The 21129-nt window shown below is 35.0% G+C and overlaps 2 protein-coding genes across 7 annotated transcripts in view; one reads left to right on the top strand and one right to left on the bottom strand.

Annotated features, from left to right (window-relative positions):
* The first annotated feature begins 11293 nt into the window (after nt 1–11293).
* Nucleotides 11294–18377, top strand: LOC128206885 (protein disulfide-isomerase A6 homolog). Its single transcript, XM_052909594.1, has 10 exons — nt 11294–11379; nt 12273–12414; nt 12605–12789; nt 13106–13233; nt 13577–13795; nt 14368–14517; nt 14962–15119; nt 15517–15589; nt 16283–16465; nt 17016–18377. Exons 1-10 carry the CDS (start codon nt 11364–11366, stop codon nt 17091–17093), a joined length of 1332 nt encoding a protein of 443 aa, XP_052765554.1. The 5' UTR covers nt 11294–11363; the 3' UTR covers nt 17094–18377.
* Nucleotides 18378–18966: 589 nt separating this feature from the next.
* LOC128206827 (protein dachsous-like) overlaps nt 18967–21129 on the bottom strand; it is a 76466-nt gene continuing 74303 nt past the window's right edge. For all 6 annotated transcript variants that reach the window (XM_052909508.1, XM_052909507.1, XM_052909506.1 and 3 more), the window contains one exon: nt 18967–20098. In XM_052909508.1, the coding sequence (XP_052765468.1) occupies nt 20024–20098 (75 nt within the window). In that variant the 3' untranslated portion in view covers nt 18967–20023. The remainder of the gene's footprint in view (nt 20099–21129) is intronic.

Below are 21129 nucleotides of genomic sequence, written 5' to 3'. Positions count from 1 at the left end.
GTGCAAAATTAATAAGTAGTATTAATACTATAGAAGATTTGTATTTCTTTCCACAATACAAGTTAATTTCAAAACTTTATAGAGTTTAATTTCATTATCATTGTTAACTCTGTCTTAAAATGCATAAAACATTCTTATTTTTTGTTGTAAATTATTAAAACATTTTTGCAAAGAATGAATTTATTATTTTAAAACCAAACTCAATTTCTCAAAATTTCTTAAGTTCCTTATTAAAGCATAAAGCTGAACTCACTATTTTTGTTTTTTCTTCAATTTGCGGAATATTAACTTCTTAAAGACCTTAAATATGAACCTTTTTTTTAATAAAACATTTTGTATTAATCAAAATGTAATTCAAGTTACGATGTAATTGGGCTGATTAAAATGAGCTATTTAATATTTAGCTTAACAAGTTTAAAAAATAATGGGCCTGGTGGTAAAACTGCATGTAAAGTTAACATTTACACTTAAACTACATACTAAGTTTCATTCTCCTATCAAATTGCAACAATGGGACCAAGCCGTGACCATCCATAACCACAAATGACCGCTGTCCAGTCTACGAAATGACCATCAAGTATTTACCTATCAATGTCAATTAAATCCCCTGCATTCTACCAGCAAACATTTGGCAAGCGCGCAGACAAGGGAGTAATTAGCTGGACATCGGTATGTGGAATGTGCATCTCGCATGCAACATGGCGATTTCGCGGGAGTCCAAACTCTGCTTGTCATTTCGGTACAGCGGTACATTATGGTACAACTGTCGTTTCAGCTGGTAAAACCAACAATTAGATTACAACAGCGAAGACTAATGCCCTGTATTTTGCAATGTCCGGTGAATTGACCCTTTCTTGAAGGTGGCGGAAAATTTGATGGACAGTGTTGAAACATCGGACAATACCTCAGCATCACAATTTTTTGTAGGCTTGACAGCTTTTGTTCACAGCCTGCAGAGACTGTGTAAATAAACTAGATTGATACGATAATAACGCCCCTGTTATCTGATGTCCATCAAATTCCCGCACTGCACCGATTCGATACAATGAAATTTATCATCTCAACGGTCAAAAATTGTATAGCCGTAATTAATTATGAGAAAATTATTCCGTTATGGAAGTATTCCCCATTTTCATGCAACTAATTGCAACAAAGTCATTGAGGTGTCATGGTCGCATTTTCAAGTTGACGTCAAATTTGATCCAGTATCGTAATATTGATAACTCAATGAATGAAAGGCCACTTGGTAATTAATAATCTGGCCACAGAATGCAAATTAACATGTAGTACCGTCAGGTGGCTGGTATGCCAAATTATGTTATCAACTTTTTCAATATAACTGTTTTATGATGGCAAAGAGCTGATGATGTGTGATTTTTTTTTTTATCTCGTTTCCACTATTTACTACTTGAACTTGTTCCACAACTAAGTATGTCATTACATAAATAACTTAAAGTCATGGCCACAAGATACCTAAGTTGTGGAAATTTATCAAAAAGTAAGTCATGGACGCGAGATAAAAAAAAATTCACAAATGTCACTGACTGTCCTGATGATAAAAAATGCCACTATTCTTCACCAACTTTGTCAATATTTTTTTATATATATATTTCATATGAATAGTGACAGTATCAGAATAATCTATCGTTTTTATCAGTCTTGTTAACGAGTCCCAAAAATTTCACAAATTAATTTGATATTAAAATGAACAGCTAGTTGACGCATGATTTCTTATTGTTGACTTCTTTTTAACTGCTGTAAATTTTAGACATTCAGTATCCTATGTGCATAGCTGACTCAGTAGTCAATGACACATAAAACTTTATAATTATGGTAATATTATTAAATACTGTACATGTCTATTGAATGGAACCATAAAATCATTCACCAAGGCCATTTGCATGATTTATATCAAACTACCATATTAAAGCGACACTCTTATTCAAAATAAATACATATAAAAAACATCAATTTTGACTGCTTACTAAATAATGCAGTTATGCAAATATTAATTACTGATAACAAGATTGTAACCGTGTATTTTGCAAAAATATTAAATGATTGGTGAATGCTAAAAGATTTACTGTGATCTACTATAGTCTCACAAGGTAGAAATAACATTTTTTATGTAAATTGCTTTCAAATCAAACTTGGTATCCTTTTTAAGAACCATTGTTTTCTACATTGATTCATCCCTTTTGGAATATTGAAACAATTTGATTAATTGTGGTAAACTTCTTTGTTTGGAGTAAGAGTGCATCTTTAAATACTGTACATCTATTGAATGGAAAAATGAAAGCTATTTTCATGATTTATATCAACTTCAAGCTACCATATTAATGACTTACCATGAGACGAGTCATTGCATAAACCCATCTAAACCAGATGTCACCCAAAACATGTGATTGGGTCTTCCGAAACATATTATTATGAATTTATTTTTATTTTAAATCTATAGAAATACCCTAGGCATGTTTATTAGTTCAGATTATCTTAAAATAAAACTGAATTGAGTGCCTTTCTTTCATCAAAGAAGGGTCAATATTTTAGAATATCAGTTCTAGTCTACAGGTTGTATTAAATTTCAATTACATTCCGATAATAAGAGGGAAAGTTTGAGGACAGAGTCAGTATCATTAAATCATCGTTACATGATTCAATTTATCTTGTCCAGTTAACAATGGTCATTAAAAACATCCATGTTTGGGTAGAGGTATATAACAAGGGTTTAAAACATCGAAAATCACTGATCATTCAATTTTCTGTAATAAAAACCAACATTAAAGACCAGCAGTGGGTGGAGACAATTTACATAAGGCACCTATTACCTTACAATGAAAGTGAAATGATTTAATCACAATGTTGTCCTCGATGGATGTGTCTTTGTTGGCATGTCAGCGACTCAGCAGCCCTTTATTTCTGTACAACGGGGCTTTCACTTGTAGCCCAGGGGCGGTTTGGCGTCCACTTCTTGCCAGAAACGACAGTTTTCTAATTAACGCAACCCACGCCTCTACGGTCAACAGTGGACCTGAAAAATTGATTGTACTATTTTAATCATTTGCATAATGTTAAGACAGCTATATTCATAGCTTTTACAATAAACGGTCACAATAAAGGGTTCATAAGGGGTCCACTATACTGCTGACCAAAATAAATGGAAAGGTGTTGAATTACATGCCCTTTAATCTTTCTTCTTCTAAGACATGAGAAATTACACGTCCTTACGTAGCTTGGTTTTAATCAAACAGAACCGGTTTAATTTATGTACAATGTCCAACAACGTTGAATACCCAAATAACTGCTGTAGAGCTATTCTTTTATTTGCATTAATGTTACATTAGAGTGCCCTCAACAGTGATGTTAAACGGAAATAGTGATCTTGATCAGTTTTTTCTACATGGACAACGCATATACATCAAATGCTTTTGGAAATTGAGGGCTCTGAGAACAATAAGGACCTAATGCAATATAAACATACAAAGTGATAAGTCATTCTGCATTGAGTCCTCGATTAATGATTTTCTTGAAAGCCATTTTATATGCATGATCTATATAATTATACATGATGTACATAGAAATTACCTAAAAATCACTCGGTTATGAACAAATTAAATCGTGCCATGCACAAGTAAGTAGGACTGTGAATTTTTTTTCATATTTTTTTATCAAAACGAATCTGCAATAAATTATCCTTGAATGACCTGTATCAGCAGATGAAAGGCTTGAAAAAAATGAAACAAAAATAATAATATATTAAAAAGTGCTAATTAATTTCGGCCAATGAAGTTTAAATTGTATATATAATAATCAAAGTGCTAATTTCTTTTCGGCAAATGAGGCCATTTCAGTTCTAAAAAATGGCTAAATACCTTAAAAAAATAATGAAAATTGCTAGAAAAGTTTTATTTTGGACAAATGAAGGCCGTTTTAATTAAAAAAAAGTGCTCAAATTAATGATGGAAAATATATTTTCAAATAAAAATTGGAAAACCCTTTTATGCATATATATACCTTTTGAAAAATATATAATAAATGTCATATTTGTGGCAAAATAAGTGTTTATTTTTGCAACATTCAATATATTTTTTTAAATACCTTTTTTATTGATATTAAAAGATTTTCTTTCAATGTGCAAATTTTAAATACCTCAGCAAAGTCATGGAATTTAAAAAAATCACAGACTATAAAAAAGTGTATGCTTTGTAAAATTGAAAACAACAAAATGCAGATTTTTTTTAGAAGTATTGGCTTGTTTCTGGACATGTTACCTCAAATGCCCTTTCATAATTTTCACATTGAAACCTTCACCTGAAATGAACTTTCTCCCAAGGGACATAGCTACAGACAAGAACTGACCCCTGTTGCCCCGTAATCACACACATCAAACACTGACCCCTAAAAAGGGGCCAAGGCTGTAATCTGGTTACCCGAGATGATCCCAAGTGACCAGTGACCCCAGATGACCGCATATGACCAGTGGGGCGGGCAAAAAAGATACTGGAGTTGTACAATCATTACAGAATCCTGGGAAAAGGGAAAGGGGTTGAAAGGGACTAACACTGTGTCAGTGGGGGTCCCTGGTTTGGACGCTAGTAAAAGGGCCATTATTTTAGGGTACCGAATAGACAGCTGGTGTTTTATGAAGAGACTTCCTGTAGGGAAACCTGCTGTGAAAACTTTCCAAGGGGCTGGGTCTTTAAATGCTTTGATGACAGGCAATGATTGCTGGACATTATACATTATAATTTTGATTTCAGCTCTTGACCAGTTACAAAACAAATAGCTGCGTTGAGTGTAACATGTGACAACTATCATTTATTTCTCTTTGGAAGATCCTTTATAAATACTCAATTTAAATCAGTTTGATTAAAAAACAGATATGTTATTAGCACAAACAGAGTATGCATGAAAAAGTTCAGAAAAGATTGCTTGAAAAGCATCATAAATGTAATTTATAATAACTAAACCTGAAGCCTGCGCTACATGTATGTCCATCTTGACTATAAAGCCATTATTTGAAAACAATAAATAATGAGAACATATAGTGTAAATGAAAGTCTTGCAAGTTTACACTATTTCTTTTATCTCGAATGTGCCGAAAGCTGACAGCTTAAAGAATCACGCTCAAGTTTTGTTTCCTGTGCAGAAAGTGGTACTCCAAGTGTCCATTTAAAGAGGCCTCTGGTGGGGATTAAAACAAAAACCTCTTGGGTGAAAGATGGACACCTAAACCAATACACCACTCTCACCCTCAGAAAGTTTCTAATCCCTCAGTGTGTTATTGATTCAAACTCAGCAAGTTGCATAAATTATACCTATTGATTTATTTATTGTTTTATTATTAAGATCATTTTTATACTGCTGAATACAACTATCACAACATAAAAATGCATGGATAAAGGGAGACTAATCTTAGTGAAACTAACATCAATACCTCAAAGTTTGTCATAAAAAGTTATGATCGAATCAAAAAGGAAGACCTATCCAAAAGTAATTTTGCAACACACAGGAGGGTTTCCTCCCCTATTTTTCGAAGATTTTGGTCCATTACTGACAGAATTCTGAATGGTACGCTACAACAGTGAAACAAGCGAATATAAATGACAGTAAAGACTATCATCTACAAATTGCTAATAATTATTACTAAGGCTTCAAATTCTTAAAATATAATATTCTTTTACTCGGCAGAAAACCCCACCCTCCCTACCTTCCAGCCCCCGTACAACAGTTAGATCTATAGAATTGCTTGACTCGTGTTTGGTTGGATCTTGTTTTGCATGTTCCTAGTACTCCAATCTTTTGATCCCTAACTTCAAATCGAGGAACTCGAACTTGTTGATTCAAAATAAAATTAAAATCTGATAATATTTGAGTAGTAATTTTAATCAAATAATAGTTTTGAACAATGTGTAATAGTATGTATGAGTGTGACGCTTCTCTAAAAACAAGAGATGTCAACGTTGAGACAGCATGCCTGACTATTTCACAGCTATTAGGTTGTCTGGTTAGCTCAATGGATAGTGCACTGGCTTTTTACCTAGGAGTTCTGGGTTCAATTCCCAGCCTTGGCACTTGAAGAGTTTGGTTTGTGGTCACCAAGCTAGACATGCGGGTTTCCTCTGAGTACTCCGGTTTCCCCCACAACCATACATGCCATATCCCCCGGAACTTCATCCCCCTGTCTCCCGGCGGGAGATAAAAATCCCCCGGAATTAAAAAAAAAAAAAAATTAACTTCCAACTCTTTAGCATCTTGCAGGTTCGTTATGTATACAGTATACTTAATCACAACAGCTTTATATTTACTCAGACATGTGATCAGATCTGATGTCAGAGGTAGATTTGGGTTCAAAAGTGGTAGAATTTCTAAATCATTTGAGTTTTAAGTCAAAATTGTTAACAAACATTTGATGTTTTTTACTATTTTCAGATTTTGGAAAATATGTCTTCAATACATCAAGTTTCAGGGTCTTGCTGTGTTAATTGCTGTGTTTTTGATAAATATCATTGGAGGCGTAGAACAGGTGGAAGGGGAAGGGGCATCCCTTTCTCCTCTATCAGCAGTGGATGTAGATGGCCCGGACATGTTGCATGCCTGTCATATTATTGGCCCCTCCAGTTATGTAGGACAAAATCCATTCGTATCAGTGAATCTTCTATGACGGATGTAAGAGTTGCTGCATTCATTGACAGGACCATAAACAATCCAATGAAGTCCTCACATACTTCTAGGTTTGCATCAACTTGAGGCATCACAAGAATGACCTGCTCACAGTTGGATGTTTCTGTTGTCCCGTCAACCATGATCATGAAGAACGTGCTGTTCTCAATGTCTTTAGCCACATTTTGCAGGATATGGAGCTCCATGACCTGCAAGATCTCATGCGGCATGTCAGCTGACGCACACTTTTAGCTATTTTCCTCAAGCCAGGCAAGATAGAGGAGTCCATCTGCCCATGGATCTGCAGAAGCTTTCAGAAGTTGCCCTAATTTAATAATATTTTATTGCATATTTATAAACATTATTACAATTGTCAAAATATTTACATACATGTATATAGAAAAGTTTGAAATAAATGTTATCAAAGTTGTTTGCAAAAGGGTTGGGCCACAAGTCATCAACAACATTAGTTACGGCCCTCCCCTTATAGTTTCGTTAGAGTTAACAAGATGATTGGTATGTAAAGTAGTATATGCTAAAAAGAGCATAATGCATAATATGCTTAAGGTATATAATGTATTAATTTGTGAATTTGCATGTATAAGTAATATTCGTTATATTATTATGAAAAAAAGAAGAAAAACAACAACATTGTATCAAACAAGAAAATGAAGAATTGATATAGAAGAAAATGAAAAACTGACGAGAGAGAAAAAAAGGACAGAGAAAAACATATAAAGGAGATAAAAGCACATACCCAAGCACAACCCTCACATAGCGTTACATCAAATGTTACAGCGCTTTAATACGCTTCCACATGGCTATTTGCTAATTCGTATACTCGCTTAGGTAGTTTGCTGGTGAAATCTTCCTGTATGTTTAATAAAGGCTTGGACTTGTTGAAAGAGTTTACTATTATCGTCATCATTTAAACTGTCTATACCATTCAGGAGTTAATCAGGACTTAAAGGGTGAAAGAAGTTGCCCTGTTTGTCATTGTGACCCCAAAGCACAAGTCCCTGCCTGTCCAGATAACATATGCTATAGAGAATGGTCAGTAGCTGGAGAGGGTTGCTTTTTTTTACCTCAAAGATCTGCTGTGGGTTCTAAATTCACAACAAACATAAATTTCATGTTTTTAAGTTGATCCGGCTCTTGCCATACTTGTACAACGTGGTCATAAATTAGAATAAAAATTTGGAGTTAAAAATAAGCATGAAGATGAATTGAATTTCCATCAATTGGTCTTTTTGTTAGTTTAATTGTGTTTACTCAACATATTTAATTCTCTGTTTTATCTGTTTCAAGTTTTTAGGCAGTCTATAAATAGCTATTATAAATGCATAATACCCTGTTTCCTCAAGGTTACACTTACGACACATTTGCTAGTTTGCCCGTCCACTGGTGTTGTGAAAGGATACGTGACAATGATTGGCGCGGCTCTTAAATATATAAAAGCCACAAGATGGCGGCTACAATAAATGTTTTAGTGCAGAGCTGCAACTTTTCAAAATATTTGGACCACAGCTCGGACATGCTCATGTTAGTAATACTGATAGTAAAACACCATAGAAACAGTTAACTTTTATTAAGTTCAATACATAAAGGCACTTCAAAATTCAATACTTGAGGGAATAGCAGTTAAACTTAAAACCTATTCCGAATAAAAAAATTATAAAACCATGTCATTAAAAGTCATTAAAAGTTTCGGAAATGTGAAAGCTGTGAATATTTGATGCATGTTGGACTGAATTTCTGAAATACTTTTTATTATCGAAATGAAATTTTATGTCTCAATACTACTTGATTTTTGTATTTATATCTTGTATCTTTTATGGTCATTTTTACATTAAACATCTGGAAGATAAAAACAGCCCATTTTCCCCACTTTCCTCAAAGACCCTGCATTTCCCCAGACCTGAGGGTGCCATGCTTACAATCGACTATGCACCAGTCAATTGTAACCACGGCCCCCCCCCCCCCCCCCGGTCCAGGGAATAGCCGGGACTTTGACTTTCGGTCCAGCCAAGCCCATGCAAAATCTCCGCCCTGCAGGGATGACTAGATGGTAAAATCCCCGCCTCACGTCCCCACACCCCAGGGACCCTGGGTAAGGCCAATCCCGGGCTATATCTGACGTGAAGACAAAACCACCGCATTCTCCCGGCATTGCAGGGCCACCTGGAAAGTTACGGGTCGAAGCTTTTGACTTACACCCCTCCCTCAAAACCAAGAGTGGGGCAGGAGAGGTAAAGAAAATTTAAACATTTGGGAAATCTGGAGGCATATTCTATTTCCTTTTTCTCCCTTTTTCTCCTTTATTGAAACAAGAAAACTTGGGGTGCGGCCCGTGTGTGATTCCCCCCCCCCCCCCTCCCCCACACACACACACACTGGATGCGCTTATGTGCTGATTTACTAGTGACTTTCATGATTGGGCTTTAACGCTGTGCGCATAAACTGATAGCACTTACCAAACAAATGTGAAGATTTGTTTTGTTTAATTTTATGTGATGACTAGTCTTGCAGTTAAACAATTAATTTTGATTCTGTAACGAAACTGCACGTGAAGCTTACGTCGTCTGATAACAATAAAAATCTACATAAAAGTCGCAAAATGGCTATATACAACTATAAAATTAGTTAGAACAGAGCAGCCTAGATTACCTGCCCATTAAACTTCATCGTATACGATGTATACACAAACGGCCAATCAACAGGCACTTGTGGTAGTACGCGTATTTTAAACAGGGGTTCTAAAATACAGTATTTATCTGGGAATCAGGATTGGGAGCTTTTTAACTTCAGAATAAGGAAGTACCTTGAATTTAATGTAAATAACTATGGAAACAATTTCAAAATGGATCTAAGCCATTTTACCCTTTTCTGGGCATGATTCCTTATACTCAAACAGACCCGTCGGATGACGATGGACTTCGTCAGTCTTATTTTAGACGCCAACGGAACATCCAGATTAATTGCCAATTTGCGTCGGACCCAGTGAGAGGTTCATTTGTAGTCGCTTGGAGGGCATAGAGTAAAATATAACCCTAATAATTTTAAGAGCTGACCCCAGTTCTGTGCCATGGCGACTGTATTGCACCCCGTTTGATATCCGTCGCCGACTTCTTGAAAAATCATTTTAAATGGAGAGTTATGGACCGAGCCTGTGAATCCTTGGTTAACAAATATGTTATAATTAGGCCACGGGTCCAACAAGTGATACTAAGATTTTTTTTGATTTTTTTTTAAAAATAGACCATAACACTCTTATTATGTACCTTTCTTCGTGATGTTCTCATAAACGCCAAGCCGTAAATATGTTACGATTGCTAGATAATTGTACGGTCATTTAACAGTGCCCAAACTGGAGTTTCAGTGTGAAATGGTCAACAAGTTGGTAACTCATTAGATCAAACATTGATTAAGTTTGTGAAGTTGATTGTGGTTTTCATCTGCAATCGGTTTGATTGTTGCTTTTAAATATGACATAGTGTTGTAAGTATAACCTTTGGTTGCCCGCCGCACTTATATAAATTATATAGTTACTTATAAGGGGAAAAGTCACACAAGGTGTCGAGGGTTCACATATCTTTAATGTCCGATCAATGCGTGCATGTTATAACAGTATACTCTGAGTAATCTAATGATCGAATGGTCAGATAGTCGTAGTCGAATAGTCAACCCACTGAAAATAGACAATATACAATAATAAATAAATGAGACCTATAATACTTTACATATCTTACTGTTGTTATTTGATATCAGTTATTACACATCCTTATATTCAATAGTCTCATAATGATGTGTTTATGTATATAGTGGCCAGTTAACATAAATATGGATAAAACATGATTCAGATTACATTTCATATCATACAATTCAATACACATTGCCTGCTTACAGATTTATATAAGCAAGTGCCATCAACAATAACTCAGTACAGCAACATCTCTGGCTCTCACATCACACTACATCTCTCACAGTGCTGTTATAGCCTTCAAGTTAATTATTGCATACACAATTCATGCACAAAAATGGGTGTCAAAGTAACTGCCATTTCAACCATCTCAAGAAAATACGTAATTTACTTGGAAATGTCCAAAACACAAATTCAGAATAAATGCAACACAATGGTTATCATTTATGTTCATATCAAATCATAAGTGAATACATACCATTTATAAAATGATCCAAGCTCCTTATTAAAAACTTATAATAACAAACATGTCTTCCACAATGACTTGTTCTGGACAAAGGCTCTCATCAAACTGGCTTTCTAGAAAAAGTTGTTTTTATCTAATTAATTGTATCATGTTCATGGAAAACCTGACTCCATGTGGACTCCATGGAGATCAAACAAAAAAGGAAAACACAAGATTTAAACCAGTTTAATATTCAAAATTATAATTATATACTATAGGCGTCAACATTAAAACACGTTTTTGTTCTTAAATAACATTTCTTATCGAACACCACAGTAAAATTGTTGGGTTGATCCGTCCAAGGGAAGCAATCCCTTCTAGACAGAAATGGCCATAATAAAATAGTGTTATGTAACCTTATGAGGAGTTTCCCGTGAAGACACGTTACCAATAATTTTTATCCAATCAAATAAAGCCACGACCCGGCTAGAGGATTCCCCATTACCAGTGTCAACGTCTTTTGCGACAAAGAAAGCGTCAACAGAGAAGCTAAACATGGATATTTTATTTGGTAATAAAAATTGTTTTATTTCTTTTGTAAAGACAAAAGCGGCATGACAGGAATTAACTGTTATCTTACATAAATTTTATTTTCAAAGTAAAAAACGTGTTTGTCACCTTATTTCGCGTCTGATTGGATCTGTCAAACATTGTAGGTTTTGTTAATAAGTTTACTTGCACTTGTAAAATGCTCTCCGGGCTTGCCTACGTCCTTGATTTTGAATCAGAAATTGTTTAATTATAAGTCGATGCCGAACAATACTGATTAACTCATAACATCAAATAATGTTTTGCAGTTTTGCATAGATATTTTATATATGTATGATTAAACATTGGAATGATGTGGCAATTCTTATTGCAATCCTTTAGTAATTAACAAAAATGAAAAATTAAAATATTGGTCATGAAAGCATAATCTTTATTGTAGGAAATTTGGGCAGTTAAAACAATCCAGAAGTCTAATTATGATATTTGATTTAAGTACCTGGGAGAAGGGTTTGGCTCATACGGCGACATGAACTGATTACCAAAAGAACAACTCAGCAGTTTGTTTTTGCGTACGCTATTAGAAGGCAGACTTCAACATCATTATTACTTATCAATCAAACTTGTGTAGGGCAAGTTTCAAAATTTCAGTAATGAGCAAGAGAGGGAAGTGTTTGAAGGCATGGGGAGTGGGGCCTCGAGGCAAATAAGCCATCTATTACTGGTAGTAAATAGTGTTCAATCATAATCAACCAGTTATCAAGAACAACTGAAGCTTTTTATGGGCTCCATGCTGTACTGGTTAAAAAAACCCATTCAATTAATGCCCTTTTTAGGAAAAAAAATACATGCCCTATATATCAATTCTGAAGAAAACACTACTAATCTATTATTACATTACTGTCTGTCTATTTTCAGTCGGAGTGTTGGTTGCCTTAGCAACTCATGGATCATGTATGTACTCGAGCTCTGATGATGTCGTGGAGCTCACACCCAGCAACTTTAACAACCTGGTGTTGAACAGTGACGAAGTCTGGCTGGTAGAGTTTTATGCCCCATGGTAAATCCTTGATTCTGTACTAGCTGCTATAATACTGAGATCTCTTATTTTAACTTCACATTTTTTTGATTAACTTGCCTGAATTCTTATTTTTTTATTTGGCATAACAAATGTAACAGGCTTTGCTATATGTCATTCTGAATTTGATCAAGTCCTGCAAAGAATTACCGTTGCATAACTTCTTTAACAGGTGTGGTCACTGTCAGTCATTGGCAGGAGACTGGAAGAAAGCAGCCACAGCATTGAAAGGTGTGGTCAAGGTCGGGGCGGTGAACGCCGACGATCATCAGAGTCTGGGGGGACAATACGGCGTCAAGGGATTCCCCACCATCAAGGTGTTTGGGCTTGATAAGAAGAGCCCCACTGACTACCAAGGTATGGTATTATTAACTTATTAGTATAGAACCAAACTGACCCTACCAAAAAATAAGTTAATTTTTAACTGGCAAATAAAAATGCAAAATGTAGAAGAATTTGCAGAAGCTCACAAGCAAGTGCAATTTTCTAAACAAATCAAACTAGATTGTCAACCTTCGAATTGGCAAATGTTGAATAGTTGCTAAACTGATGTGTTATTGCAAAAAAACCCACAATTAATCTTAAATCTTCAGGAGCCTGTCAGGCATCAGGTATAAAGTCAGATCTTTTGTTTGGTCCTCACATTGTAACATCTTCATCTTAAAATTTTCAGGACCTCGCCAGGCATCGGGTATCGTTGATGCTGCCTTAAACGCAGCCTCCTCTATGGCTAAGCAGAGACTGTCAGGCAAGAGGGGCTCTGGAGGAAGCAGCGGTGGTGGTGGTGGTAGTGGCAAGAAGGTAATTCTTTGTTAGTAATATGAGTTAGCTATTTTAGTTTAATTCTTTATTAAATATGTATTACTGCCAGAACAAATAGAGAGAGTTAGGGAAGAAAGACTCTGATAGTGGTGGTGGTGGTGATGATGAGTGGTCATTAGAATAAATCCTTTATTTTAAGTGTATAAATTAAAATACCTTACAATTATTTCAGTACCGACCTTTTCTGTCCTTGGAGAAAGAATTATAAAAAAGTAGATTTTGTCCTGTATTGAGATTAACGACATGGTTGTCATCCTTGCACCATTTTGAATGCAATTCAAATATCTTGCCTTCTGGCATTTGATCATCCTTTATTCTGCAGGCTGACCCAGCTGACGTTATCGAGTTGACTGACTCAAACTTCCAAGAACTCGTCATCAACAGTGAAGACATCTGGCTGGTAGAGTTTTTTGCCCCCTGGTGTGGCCACTGCAAGAATCTCGCACCCCAGTGGGCTCAGGCAGCCACAGACTTGAAGGGCAAGGTCAAACTGGGAGCTGTTGATTCGACAGTTCATACAGTGATATCCAGCAGATATGGGGTAGGTTTATTTGTAGGGTTGCAATGGTAGTGTGGTAGCCAACAAAGTACGTGTAGACACTCAAATCAACCCATACCTACAAACACTGCCCAGAACCTCAAACACAGAAACAAAAATTCAGGGACTTTTGCTTTCTGCTATTCTCATTTCTAATCAACTAGTCTGAAAGCTTACTTAACAACTTGATAATAAATAGTTTAACATGCTAGAAAATATTTAACAAGTTCAGGGTCTTGCATGTTTATGATGGTAATGGTAAAAAGATATGAATCTGGTCTATTCGATTGGTATATATGCATTGTGATCTCAAATTTTTTGGCCTAATGAACACCTTTAATATAATTGTATTAATTTTCCCCTCTTCCCTCCCACACACACAATAGTGCAGACCCTGGTTTAAGCAATCATGAATGAATATTATGGCTTATGCACTTTCATTATTACATGATATAATTATCCTACCATATTTCAGATCCGGGTTAACCTGCTTTACACAAATCTTCATTAATGGGGCCTTAGGTTTTCTTTCAATGTCAGCTGTGTTTATTATTTATAAACCCCCCATATTTCAGATCCGGGGCTACCCAACCATCAAGTATTTCCCTGGAGGCAAGAAGGACGGAGAGGCCCAGGAGTATGATGGAGGTCGTACAGCATCGGACATTGTCAGCTGGGCCAATCAGAAAGCGGCAGAGAATGTTCCCCCTCCAGATGTGTATGAGGTATGTAGTGCAATGTCGTGAAATGAATTATATGTTGCTTGTTTTGCAATGAAAAATGTTGAGGTCCTTGACCCTTAGCGAACAAACATTTAAGGTATTAATATGCAACCAAACACTAGGAATTCAATAAATCCTTTTTCTTAAGAAGATTTCAATAACCTTACATATGATGATGATGCATAAACTGTGACCATGTTCAACATCTTTCATTTCGTAGACATTGAAATGTATCATTTCGACTGAAGTTAATTTATGACCTGATACAAGGATTGAATACCATATCTGACTTTTTTGACATACAGTATGACTGTTGATTTACATGTATATGCTCTTGAGTAAAATAGTTTTCATTCAAAGTCTTTGTTGTTTTCATTGTTATCTATTGTAAAGTCATTTTCTTAGTATAAATATATTTAAACTCAATGATCCACATTTTTCTCCCAGATAACATCCCAGAAAGTGTTGAGTGATAACTGTGATGATAGGCAACTATGTATCGTGTCCATCCTGCCCCACATCCTCGACTGTCAATCTCAATGCAGAAACAAGTACATCAAGGCCCTTAAGGCTGTCGGAGAGCACTTCAAGGCAAAGATGTGGGGGTATGTTAATACATTACATACATAATTTCAAAATATGTTAGGAAATTAGTTTAAATGAAGTATTGTAAAGTTTCAATTGCCGTATATGTTATGTTTGTATCCATGTATTTATAATTGTAAGTCTTAATCTATAATTCAAAGCAAACTTTTGTTTTGACATTCAAAAGCATTTAATGCTATGAAGGCAGAAGGGCGCCCTTGCTTGTCTCCATGAGGGCAGAAGTATAATTCAAACTTGCATTTACTAAAGCAAAATAGAGCTCCCTCCCATTTCCAAGCAAAATGTAGAATTATAAAGTTTAGAGACATGTCCCCAATATGCCATTGATAACAAGCTAGTTGTTTTTGTACATTTAGTTAAGGTGTATTTAATTGGACATAATTGTGTGTTATGCAGGTGGGTGTGGGCAGAGGCCGGAGCTCAGCCAGCACTGGAGGAGGGACTTGGCATTGGGGGATTCGGATACCCGGTAGGTATATACTTGAGTAACTGAACTAGAATTAAATTGTTAAGAGTTAATTTGAAAAAATGAAGATAAGTTGACATGGAAAAGTCTCTCTTATTTGCCACATATAGACATATCTGTAGTTTGTAAAACGTCACATGCAATGGACAACACAAAAAAGTGTGTTTCACTGGGAATCGAACCCATTTCCTCTAGTTATGCTGAGGGACACTCTAACAGTAATAACAACCTTTAATGTATTGGTGATATTACATGGCATCAGAAAGACAAGGCACACACTTAAATAAACATATGAGGGTATTAAATATTGTTCTGAAAGGTTATGTTGAAAAATCTTGGGAAGGGATGTTGAAAATAAGAAATTCAACTTAAAATTACATCAGCAAATTCAATAATTATCGTGGAATATGAAACACTTGAATTCGAACTATTTATGACAGCAAGTGGTACAGGTTATACTATTGTTAATATTTTTTCACAAGTTTTAAATGTAACATTGCAAATGTATTGGTGAATTTGAGCATTTATAACATTTAACAGTTGAAATAATAATGACCTGGGGCAAAATCAGTGATAAATTGGAAAAGATTATAAGAATGTGTATCAGGTTCTCGAGTAGCGAGTCAATCTTATACTTTGTTAGATCCAGTGATACATTCAATAGATGAAATAAAACACTGTTTTATTTTACCCTAGGCCATGGCAGCTATCAACTCCAGAAAGATGAAATATGCCCTTCTGAGGGGATCGTTTGCAGAACAGGGCATTAAAGACTTTCTGCGGGACTTGTCGTACGGACGAGGCTCAACCAACCCAATCACGGGCGATAAACTGCCCTCAATTGAGGCCCGTGACCCTTGGGACGGCAAAGATGGAGAGGTATGAAAAACACTACTTCTTAATATTGTATAGTTTATATGATAGTTAACAAAATAACCTTAGTGCAAGAACTCAATATCTGCTTCTATTTCTGTATGCAGTTATTGCACTTAGGTGACAAAATATTCCTACTTAAAAAAATAAAAAAGGTTAAAAACTTTGAAAGTGTCAGGGAAAAAGTCAACTTGGATATGTTTAAAAACTTTGAAATTGTCATGGAATAAGCTGCCTTGAAGAACATTCAAAACCATTGCCTATTTGATCATAATACTGTCCAATGGGTCATGGAAGCTCTATGTCATCTACTGTTTCATTGTGATGCAATATATATATATACAGGTCTAGGTGTATGGCGATCACCGAAAAGCTGATGTGTTTGAGCTCAACTTGGGTTACCTTTTCATGGCCCATCAGAAAGGACACAAGTACTGGTTTCTTCCCAGGAAATGTACTAGTGATTATATCCGCTTCTCAATTCATCTGAATGATTTGATATAAAGTACATGATAAAAATTTATACTTGGTTTAAAACATGAAATTTTCATTTCAGCTGCCCCAAGAAGAAGACATTGATCTGAGTGATGTTGAGTTAGATGATCTTGATGAACCATCGAAAGACGAGTTGTGATTGGCTGATATTTATAGATTGCAATTTTCATTGGATATCATCACTTAGCTTTTCATTCTCATACTAGCCACATTGTGATTGGACAATACTTACATCTATGCTGCAATCTCATTGGTCATTGTCGAATGAACTTTTCAGTGCTAGTTAAGATAGAGAATTATTGTCAACGAATATTTCCAACTCATGATCATAAAATCATCGAAGAATGTACTTCATAGTGCTACGTGTAAGTGATAGAATGTTATATTAACGACTATTCCATACGCAAACTCATAAATAATTGATTTAGTAATTCATGCATTAACTTGAATGCTTATCTTATGTTAAGGACTGTCTATTCTTGCATAATTGTACATGATCTTAAATTTATCAACAATTTTAAACGCACAGTCATGGTATATTTTCATTCCATTTATTTTATTGTAATAATATTCGTATGGTTGAGAGGGTTGGGTTTATTTAGATTTTAAAAAAAATAAAATATTTTCTGTATCTCTTTTTATCATGAAATTGGTAATACAAAAGGTTGAGTGTTAAAAACGCAGTGAAATGTCTGCTTCCCTTCTGGCATTTTTTGGCCCAAAAAACATGTTCCAATTTTTTGCCCGATAACTTAAACCATGACACCAGAGTTAAAATCTAACAGGGTCAAAAGCATAGTATGTGCAGAAATTATGTAAAAAAAATGCTTTCAATTGATGCACATGTTTTTTAAAACCTGAAATCATGAATTTTACTTTAATAGGATGAGAAGCATAGTGAATTGCTGAAGGGGTAGAATTATGTTGTTATCATCTAAAGACTAAAGTTCAACAAGTTATGTCAACTCATATTGGGCTCATTATGTTCAGGGAAATGACTGTGTTCCCTTAATAAGCTAGGGGATTTTAAGACGGTGTTGTAATTGGTCTGTAAATTAACAGTGCATTTGTGATATTTCATTTCTAGTTCGTTTGATTGGTAGTGTGTGCCATGTTTTTATGTGTTTTCAAAATGAGAATGTTCAATTATATGAACACTGTATTATTGGCATTGCTGTGTATATTATGCCTGTAAAATGGATATGATTAATGGAACTATAATGAAGCAGAACTGGTATAAATGAAAGATACATGTCAATAACAAACTTACAGTGCATGACAGAACGATATGACATAATATTTTACTGTATGTTGTTAAAATGATGTGTTTTATTTTTGTAATGATAGGTTTCAAAAGTTAGAGTTGAAGTTGTATTATGGTGTTGAGAGATAAAATTAAATCGGAAAAAAAAATCTAGTCTGTTTATTTAAGAAAAAAGTATGGAGTTGTTGTGATGGACTTGGTGTTGTTGTCCTAACTTTGGTGTCATTATCTAGGAGTATGAAAGAAACATTAGCCTTGGTCATTGCTCAAGAACCGTTCAAGATGGTCACATTCAAGCTATTCACATGGAACTTGCTATACATACTGCCAGTGATAATACACACAAGTTAAGCAAGACCAATAACTCTGGCTTTTATATTTATTGACTTGTTTAGGTTTAAAAAAATGTCTACCGTTTACTCTGCAAAGATCTTATTTAAGCTTTGGGTCATAACATGGTGTACACACGGCCTGAGCGTCCATAAACAATTGCTTGTGAACATGAGAGTTTTATGTTTTGCTTGTATCCTAATCAACCTTTTACAGTAAGTAGTTACCCTTGAGAGCTCAGTTCCTTTCTTAAAACAGCCAAATCCGCCCATGCATGACTGGATCATGGCACTTAAAATGATGAAAATTGCTATTGTTGCGGAGTAAAAATTTACAGTGTAAAGGAAACAACTTGTATCCAGTGTACTGTAGTTGGTTTCTTTTACCTTAAAAATACAACTTAAGAGAGACATTTTTTAAACAGGTTTATTTAAAACAATGACGTTAACATTTTAATAATGGGGAAAAATAAATAATTGGCAAAATTAAGCATAGGGATTTGTTCACGTTTTTTAGGATAAACATTGAGAAAACAATTTTGCTTGTTAAAATGAAACAAAATATTATCAAAATTTCCTATTAGAGCTCTTTTGTTTATAATTATCTTAAATGAAGCAAAAGATGCTTTTATTGTTCCAAAGCATTAGTAACTCTCATTTTAGCATTGGATTTACAAAATTATGTTCGAAAAAATAACTGCCAGTTGCTGTTAGGTATTTATATATGAAAGTAGGTTAAAAAAACGCAAAAAATTCGTTGCCTCCATTTTTTTCTTCAATAATAATCTCTTAATGATTAATAAATTCTAAATGATTTTTATATACCTCTCATTTAATCGGTGATATCATTAATCCGATTGGAGATCTCTTTAATGATTTTAAAAAGTATATAATTGTTTGAATAGCCCTTCAAATATTTAAGTTTTATATGTAGATTTGGCGTTCCATAGCGGCGTATATAGATGACGGTGTGTTACAGTGCATGTGTGAAATTGAATGAATTATTTAAAAAAAAAACTTACTAATACACAGTGGAAGTTCATAAACATGAGCAAATACGTTTCATTCTTATTCAACTATATAATAAAATATTATAAATACACATGTTAAGGATCAAAACAGAATTAACAGACTATCGTAAATTTACAAAAATAATTATAATACACAATGTATAATAATAAAAATAACCACGTTAACATTCATCATTAATCCTTTACTCGCAACAACAACTACTCAAAGAGTAAAAAAGTAATGATTTGACATATCAATAAAATTCTAAGAGTTTGACTTGAAAAATGTATTTATTTTACATATATATAATGACATTATTTTTTTTTGCTCCTAGAATTTATTGAAATGTCAAATAATTACTTTGCAAACAATATCAAAGGACTGAAGGGCATAATGTTATTTATAGTGTTCAAGCTTTGTGACCATCATTTGTGGTATACAATGTGAAGGTCAAACGTTTAAAGGTCACGGGGAGGTCAAGGTCAAGGGTAGTATCCAGGAAGAGATGGTGGCGGACGCATGTATCCTCCAGCTGGTCGACTGAAATATATAAATGTAATAACTGAATGTTCGTTTATGATACATTTTTTTTACATAAATACATTTTTGACAATTAATGTCATGTTTAAATTATCGACAATACATAAAAACATTGCCATCAATATCGTACAAACAAACGAATATGGTAAAGTATCAGAACTCTATACATTTAAGTACGTTGCTATCTAGAACATATATAGATCGTGACTCTGCACTGCTTTGTTATTTTTTAGACTATATAATATATAGCTGGGTATAACTCAAGATTTTTGTCTATTAAAGGAACTTTTAAAATGAGCTTTTATTGTTGTCAACTTAGTAGGGTTACTCTCCATCGGCGTCATATTATCATTTTATTATGCACCAGTTAATTGTAACCACGGGCCCCAGGTCCGAGGGTATACCGGGGATAGCCGGGGAAATGGGCCGTGTTTTACCTTTCAGGTGGCCTCGCAGTGCCGGGTGAATGCGGTGGTTTTGTCTTTGCGCAAAAAAATGGCCGGGAATGGGCCTTACTTAGGGTCCCTGGGGTGCGGGGGGCATTTGGCGGGGATTTTACCAGCAGTTTGTCCCCGCAAGGCGGGGATTTTAGCTGGGGTTGGCTGGACCCAAAGTCTAAGTCCCCGTATTCCCCGGACCTTAGGGGCGTGGTTACAATGACTGGTGCATCACCAAGAGAACAGAAATGCATGTTGTTTACATAACCAGACTAAAATAGAAGCTGCGTTTCACAAAGCGTTTTCCAAGAGTATAGCATATTGTTTCATTAACCCAATAGCATTGTATGCATTGTTGCTGTTTTGTCAACCCATGAGTGGCAGGAACAATTAAATGATATTTCTAAAATCCAACGTCAGTCCTAACATATTCCTTAAAGGGACTCCCTCATGTTCTTGCAAAATGCACCTTTTTACGAAATAAAGTGTGGCAAATCATCAGGAGTTTTAAAACCACGAATGCGAAACACTGGCACAACCTCTTTTAGGAGCTGTGCAAAAAAGAGACAATGGCACTTCTGAACTAGAGCAAAA

The sequence above is a fragment of the Mya arenaria genome, chromosome 10, assembly GCF_026914265.1.
Source record: "Mya arenaria isolate MELC-2E11 chromosome 10, ASM2691426v1".
In the NCBI taxonomy this organism is placed as follows: Eukaryota; Metazoa; Mollusca; class Bivalvia; order Myida; family Myidae; genus Mya; species Mya arenaria.
The sequence above is the reverse complement of the archived record's forward strand: the minus strand, read 5'-3'. Positions and strand labels throughout refer to the sequence as shown.

Excerpts from the sequence above, each read along its gene's own strand:
- LOC128206885 (XM_052909594.1), top strand. Across the intron at positions 12,415-12,604 it reads GTAGAGTTTTATGCCCCATG|GTGTGGTCACTGTCAGTCAT; the intron begins GTAAATCCTTGA and ends CTTCTTTAACAG. Across the intron at positions 12,790-13,105 it reads GAGCCCCACTGACTACCAAG|GACCTCGCCAGGCATCGGGT; the intron begins GTATGGTATTAT and ends TAAAATTTTCAG.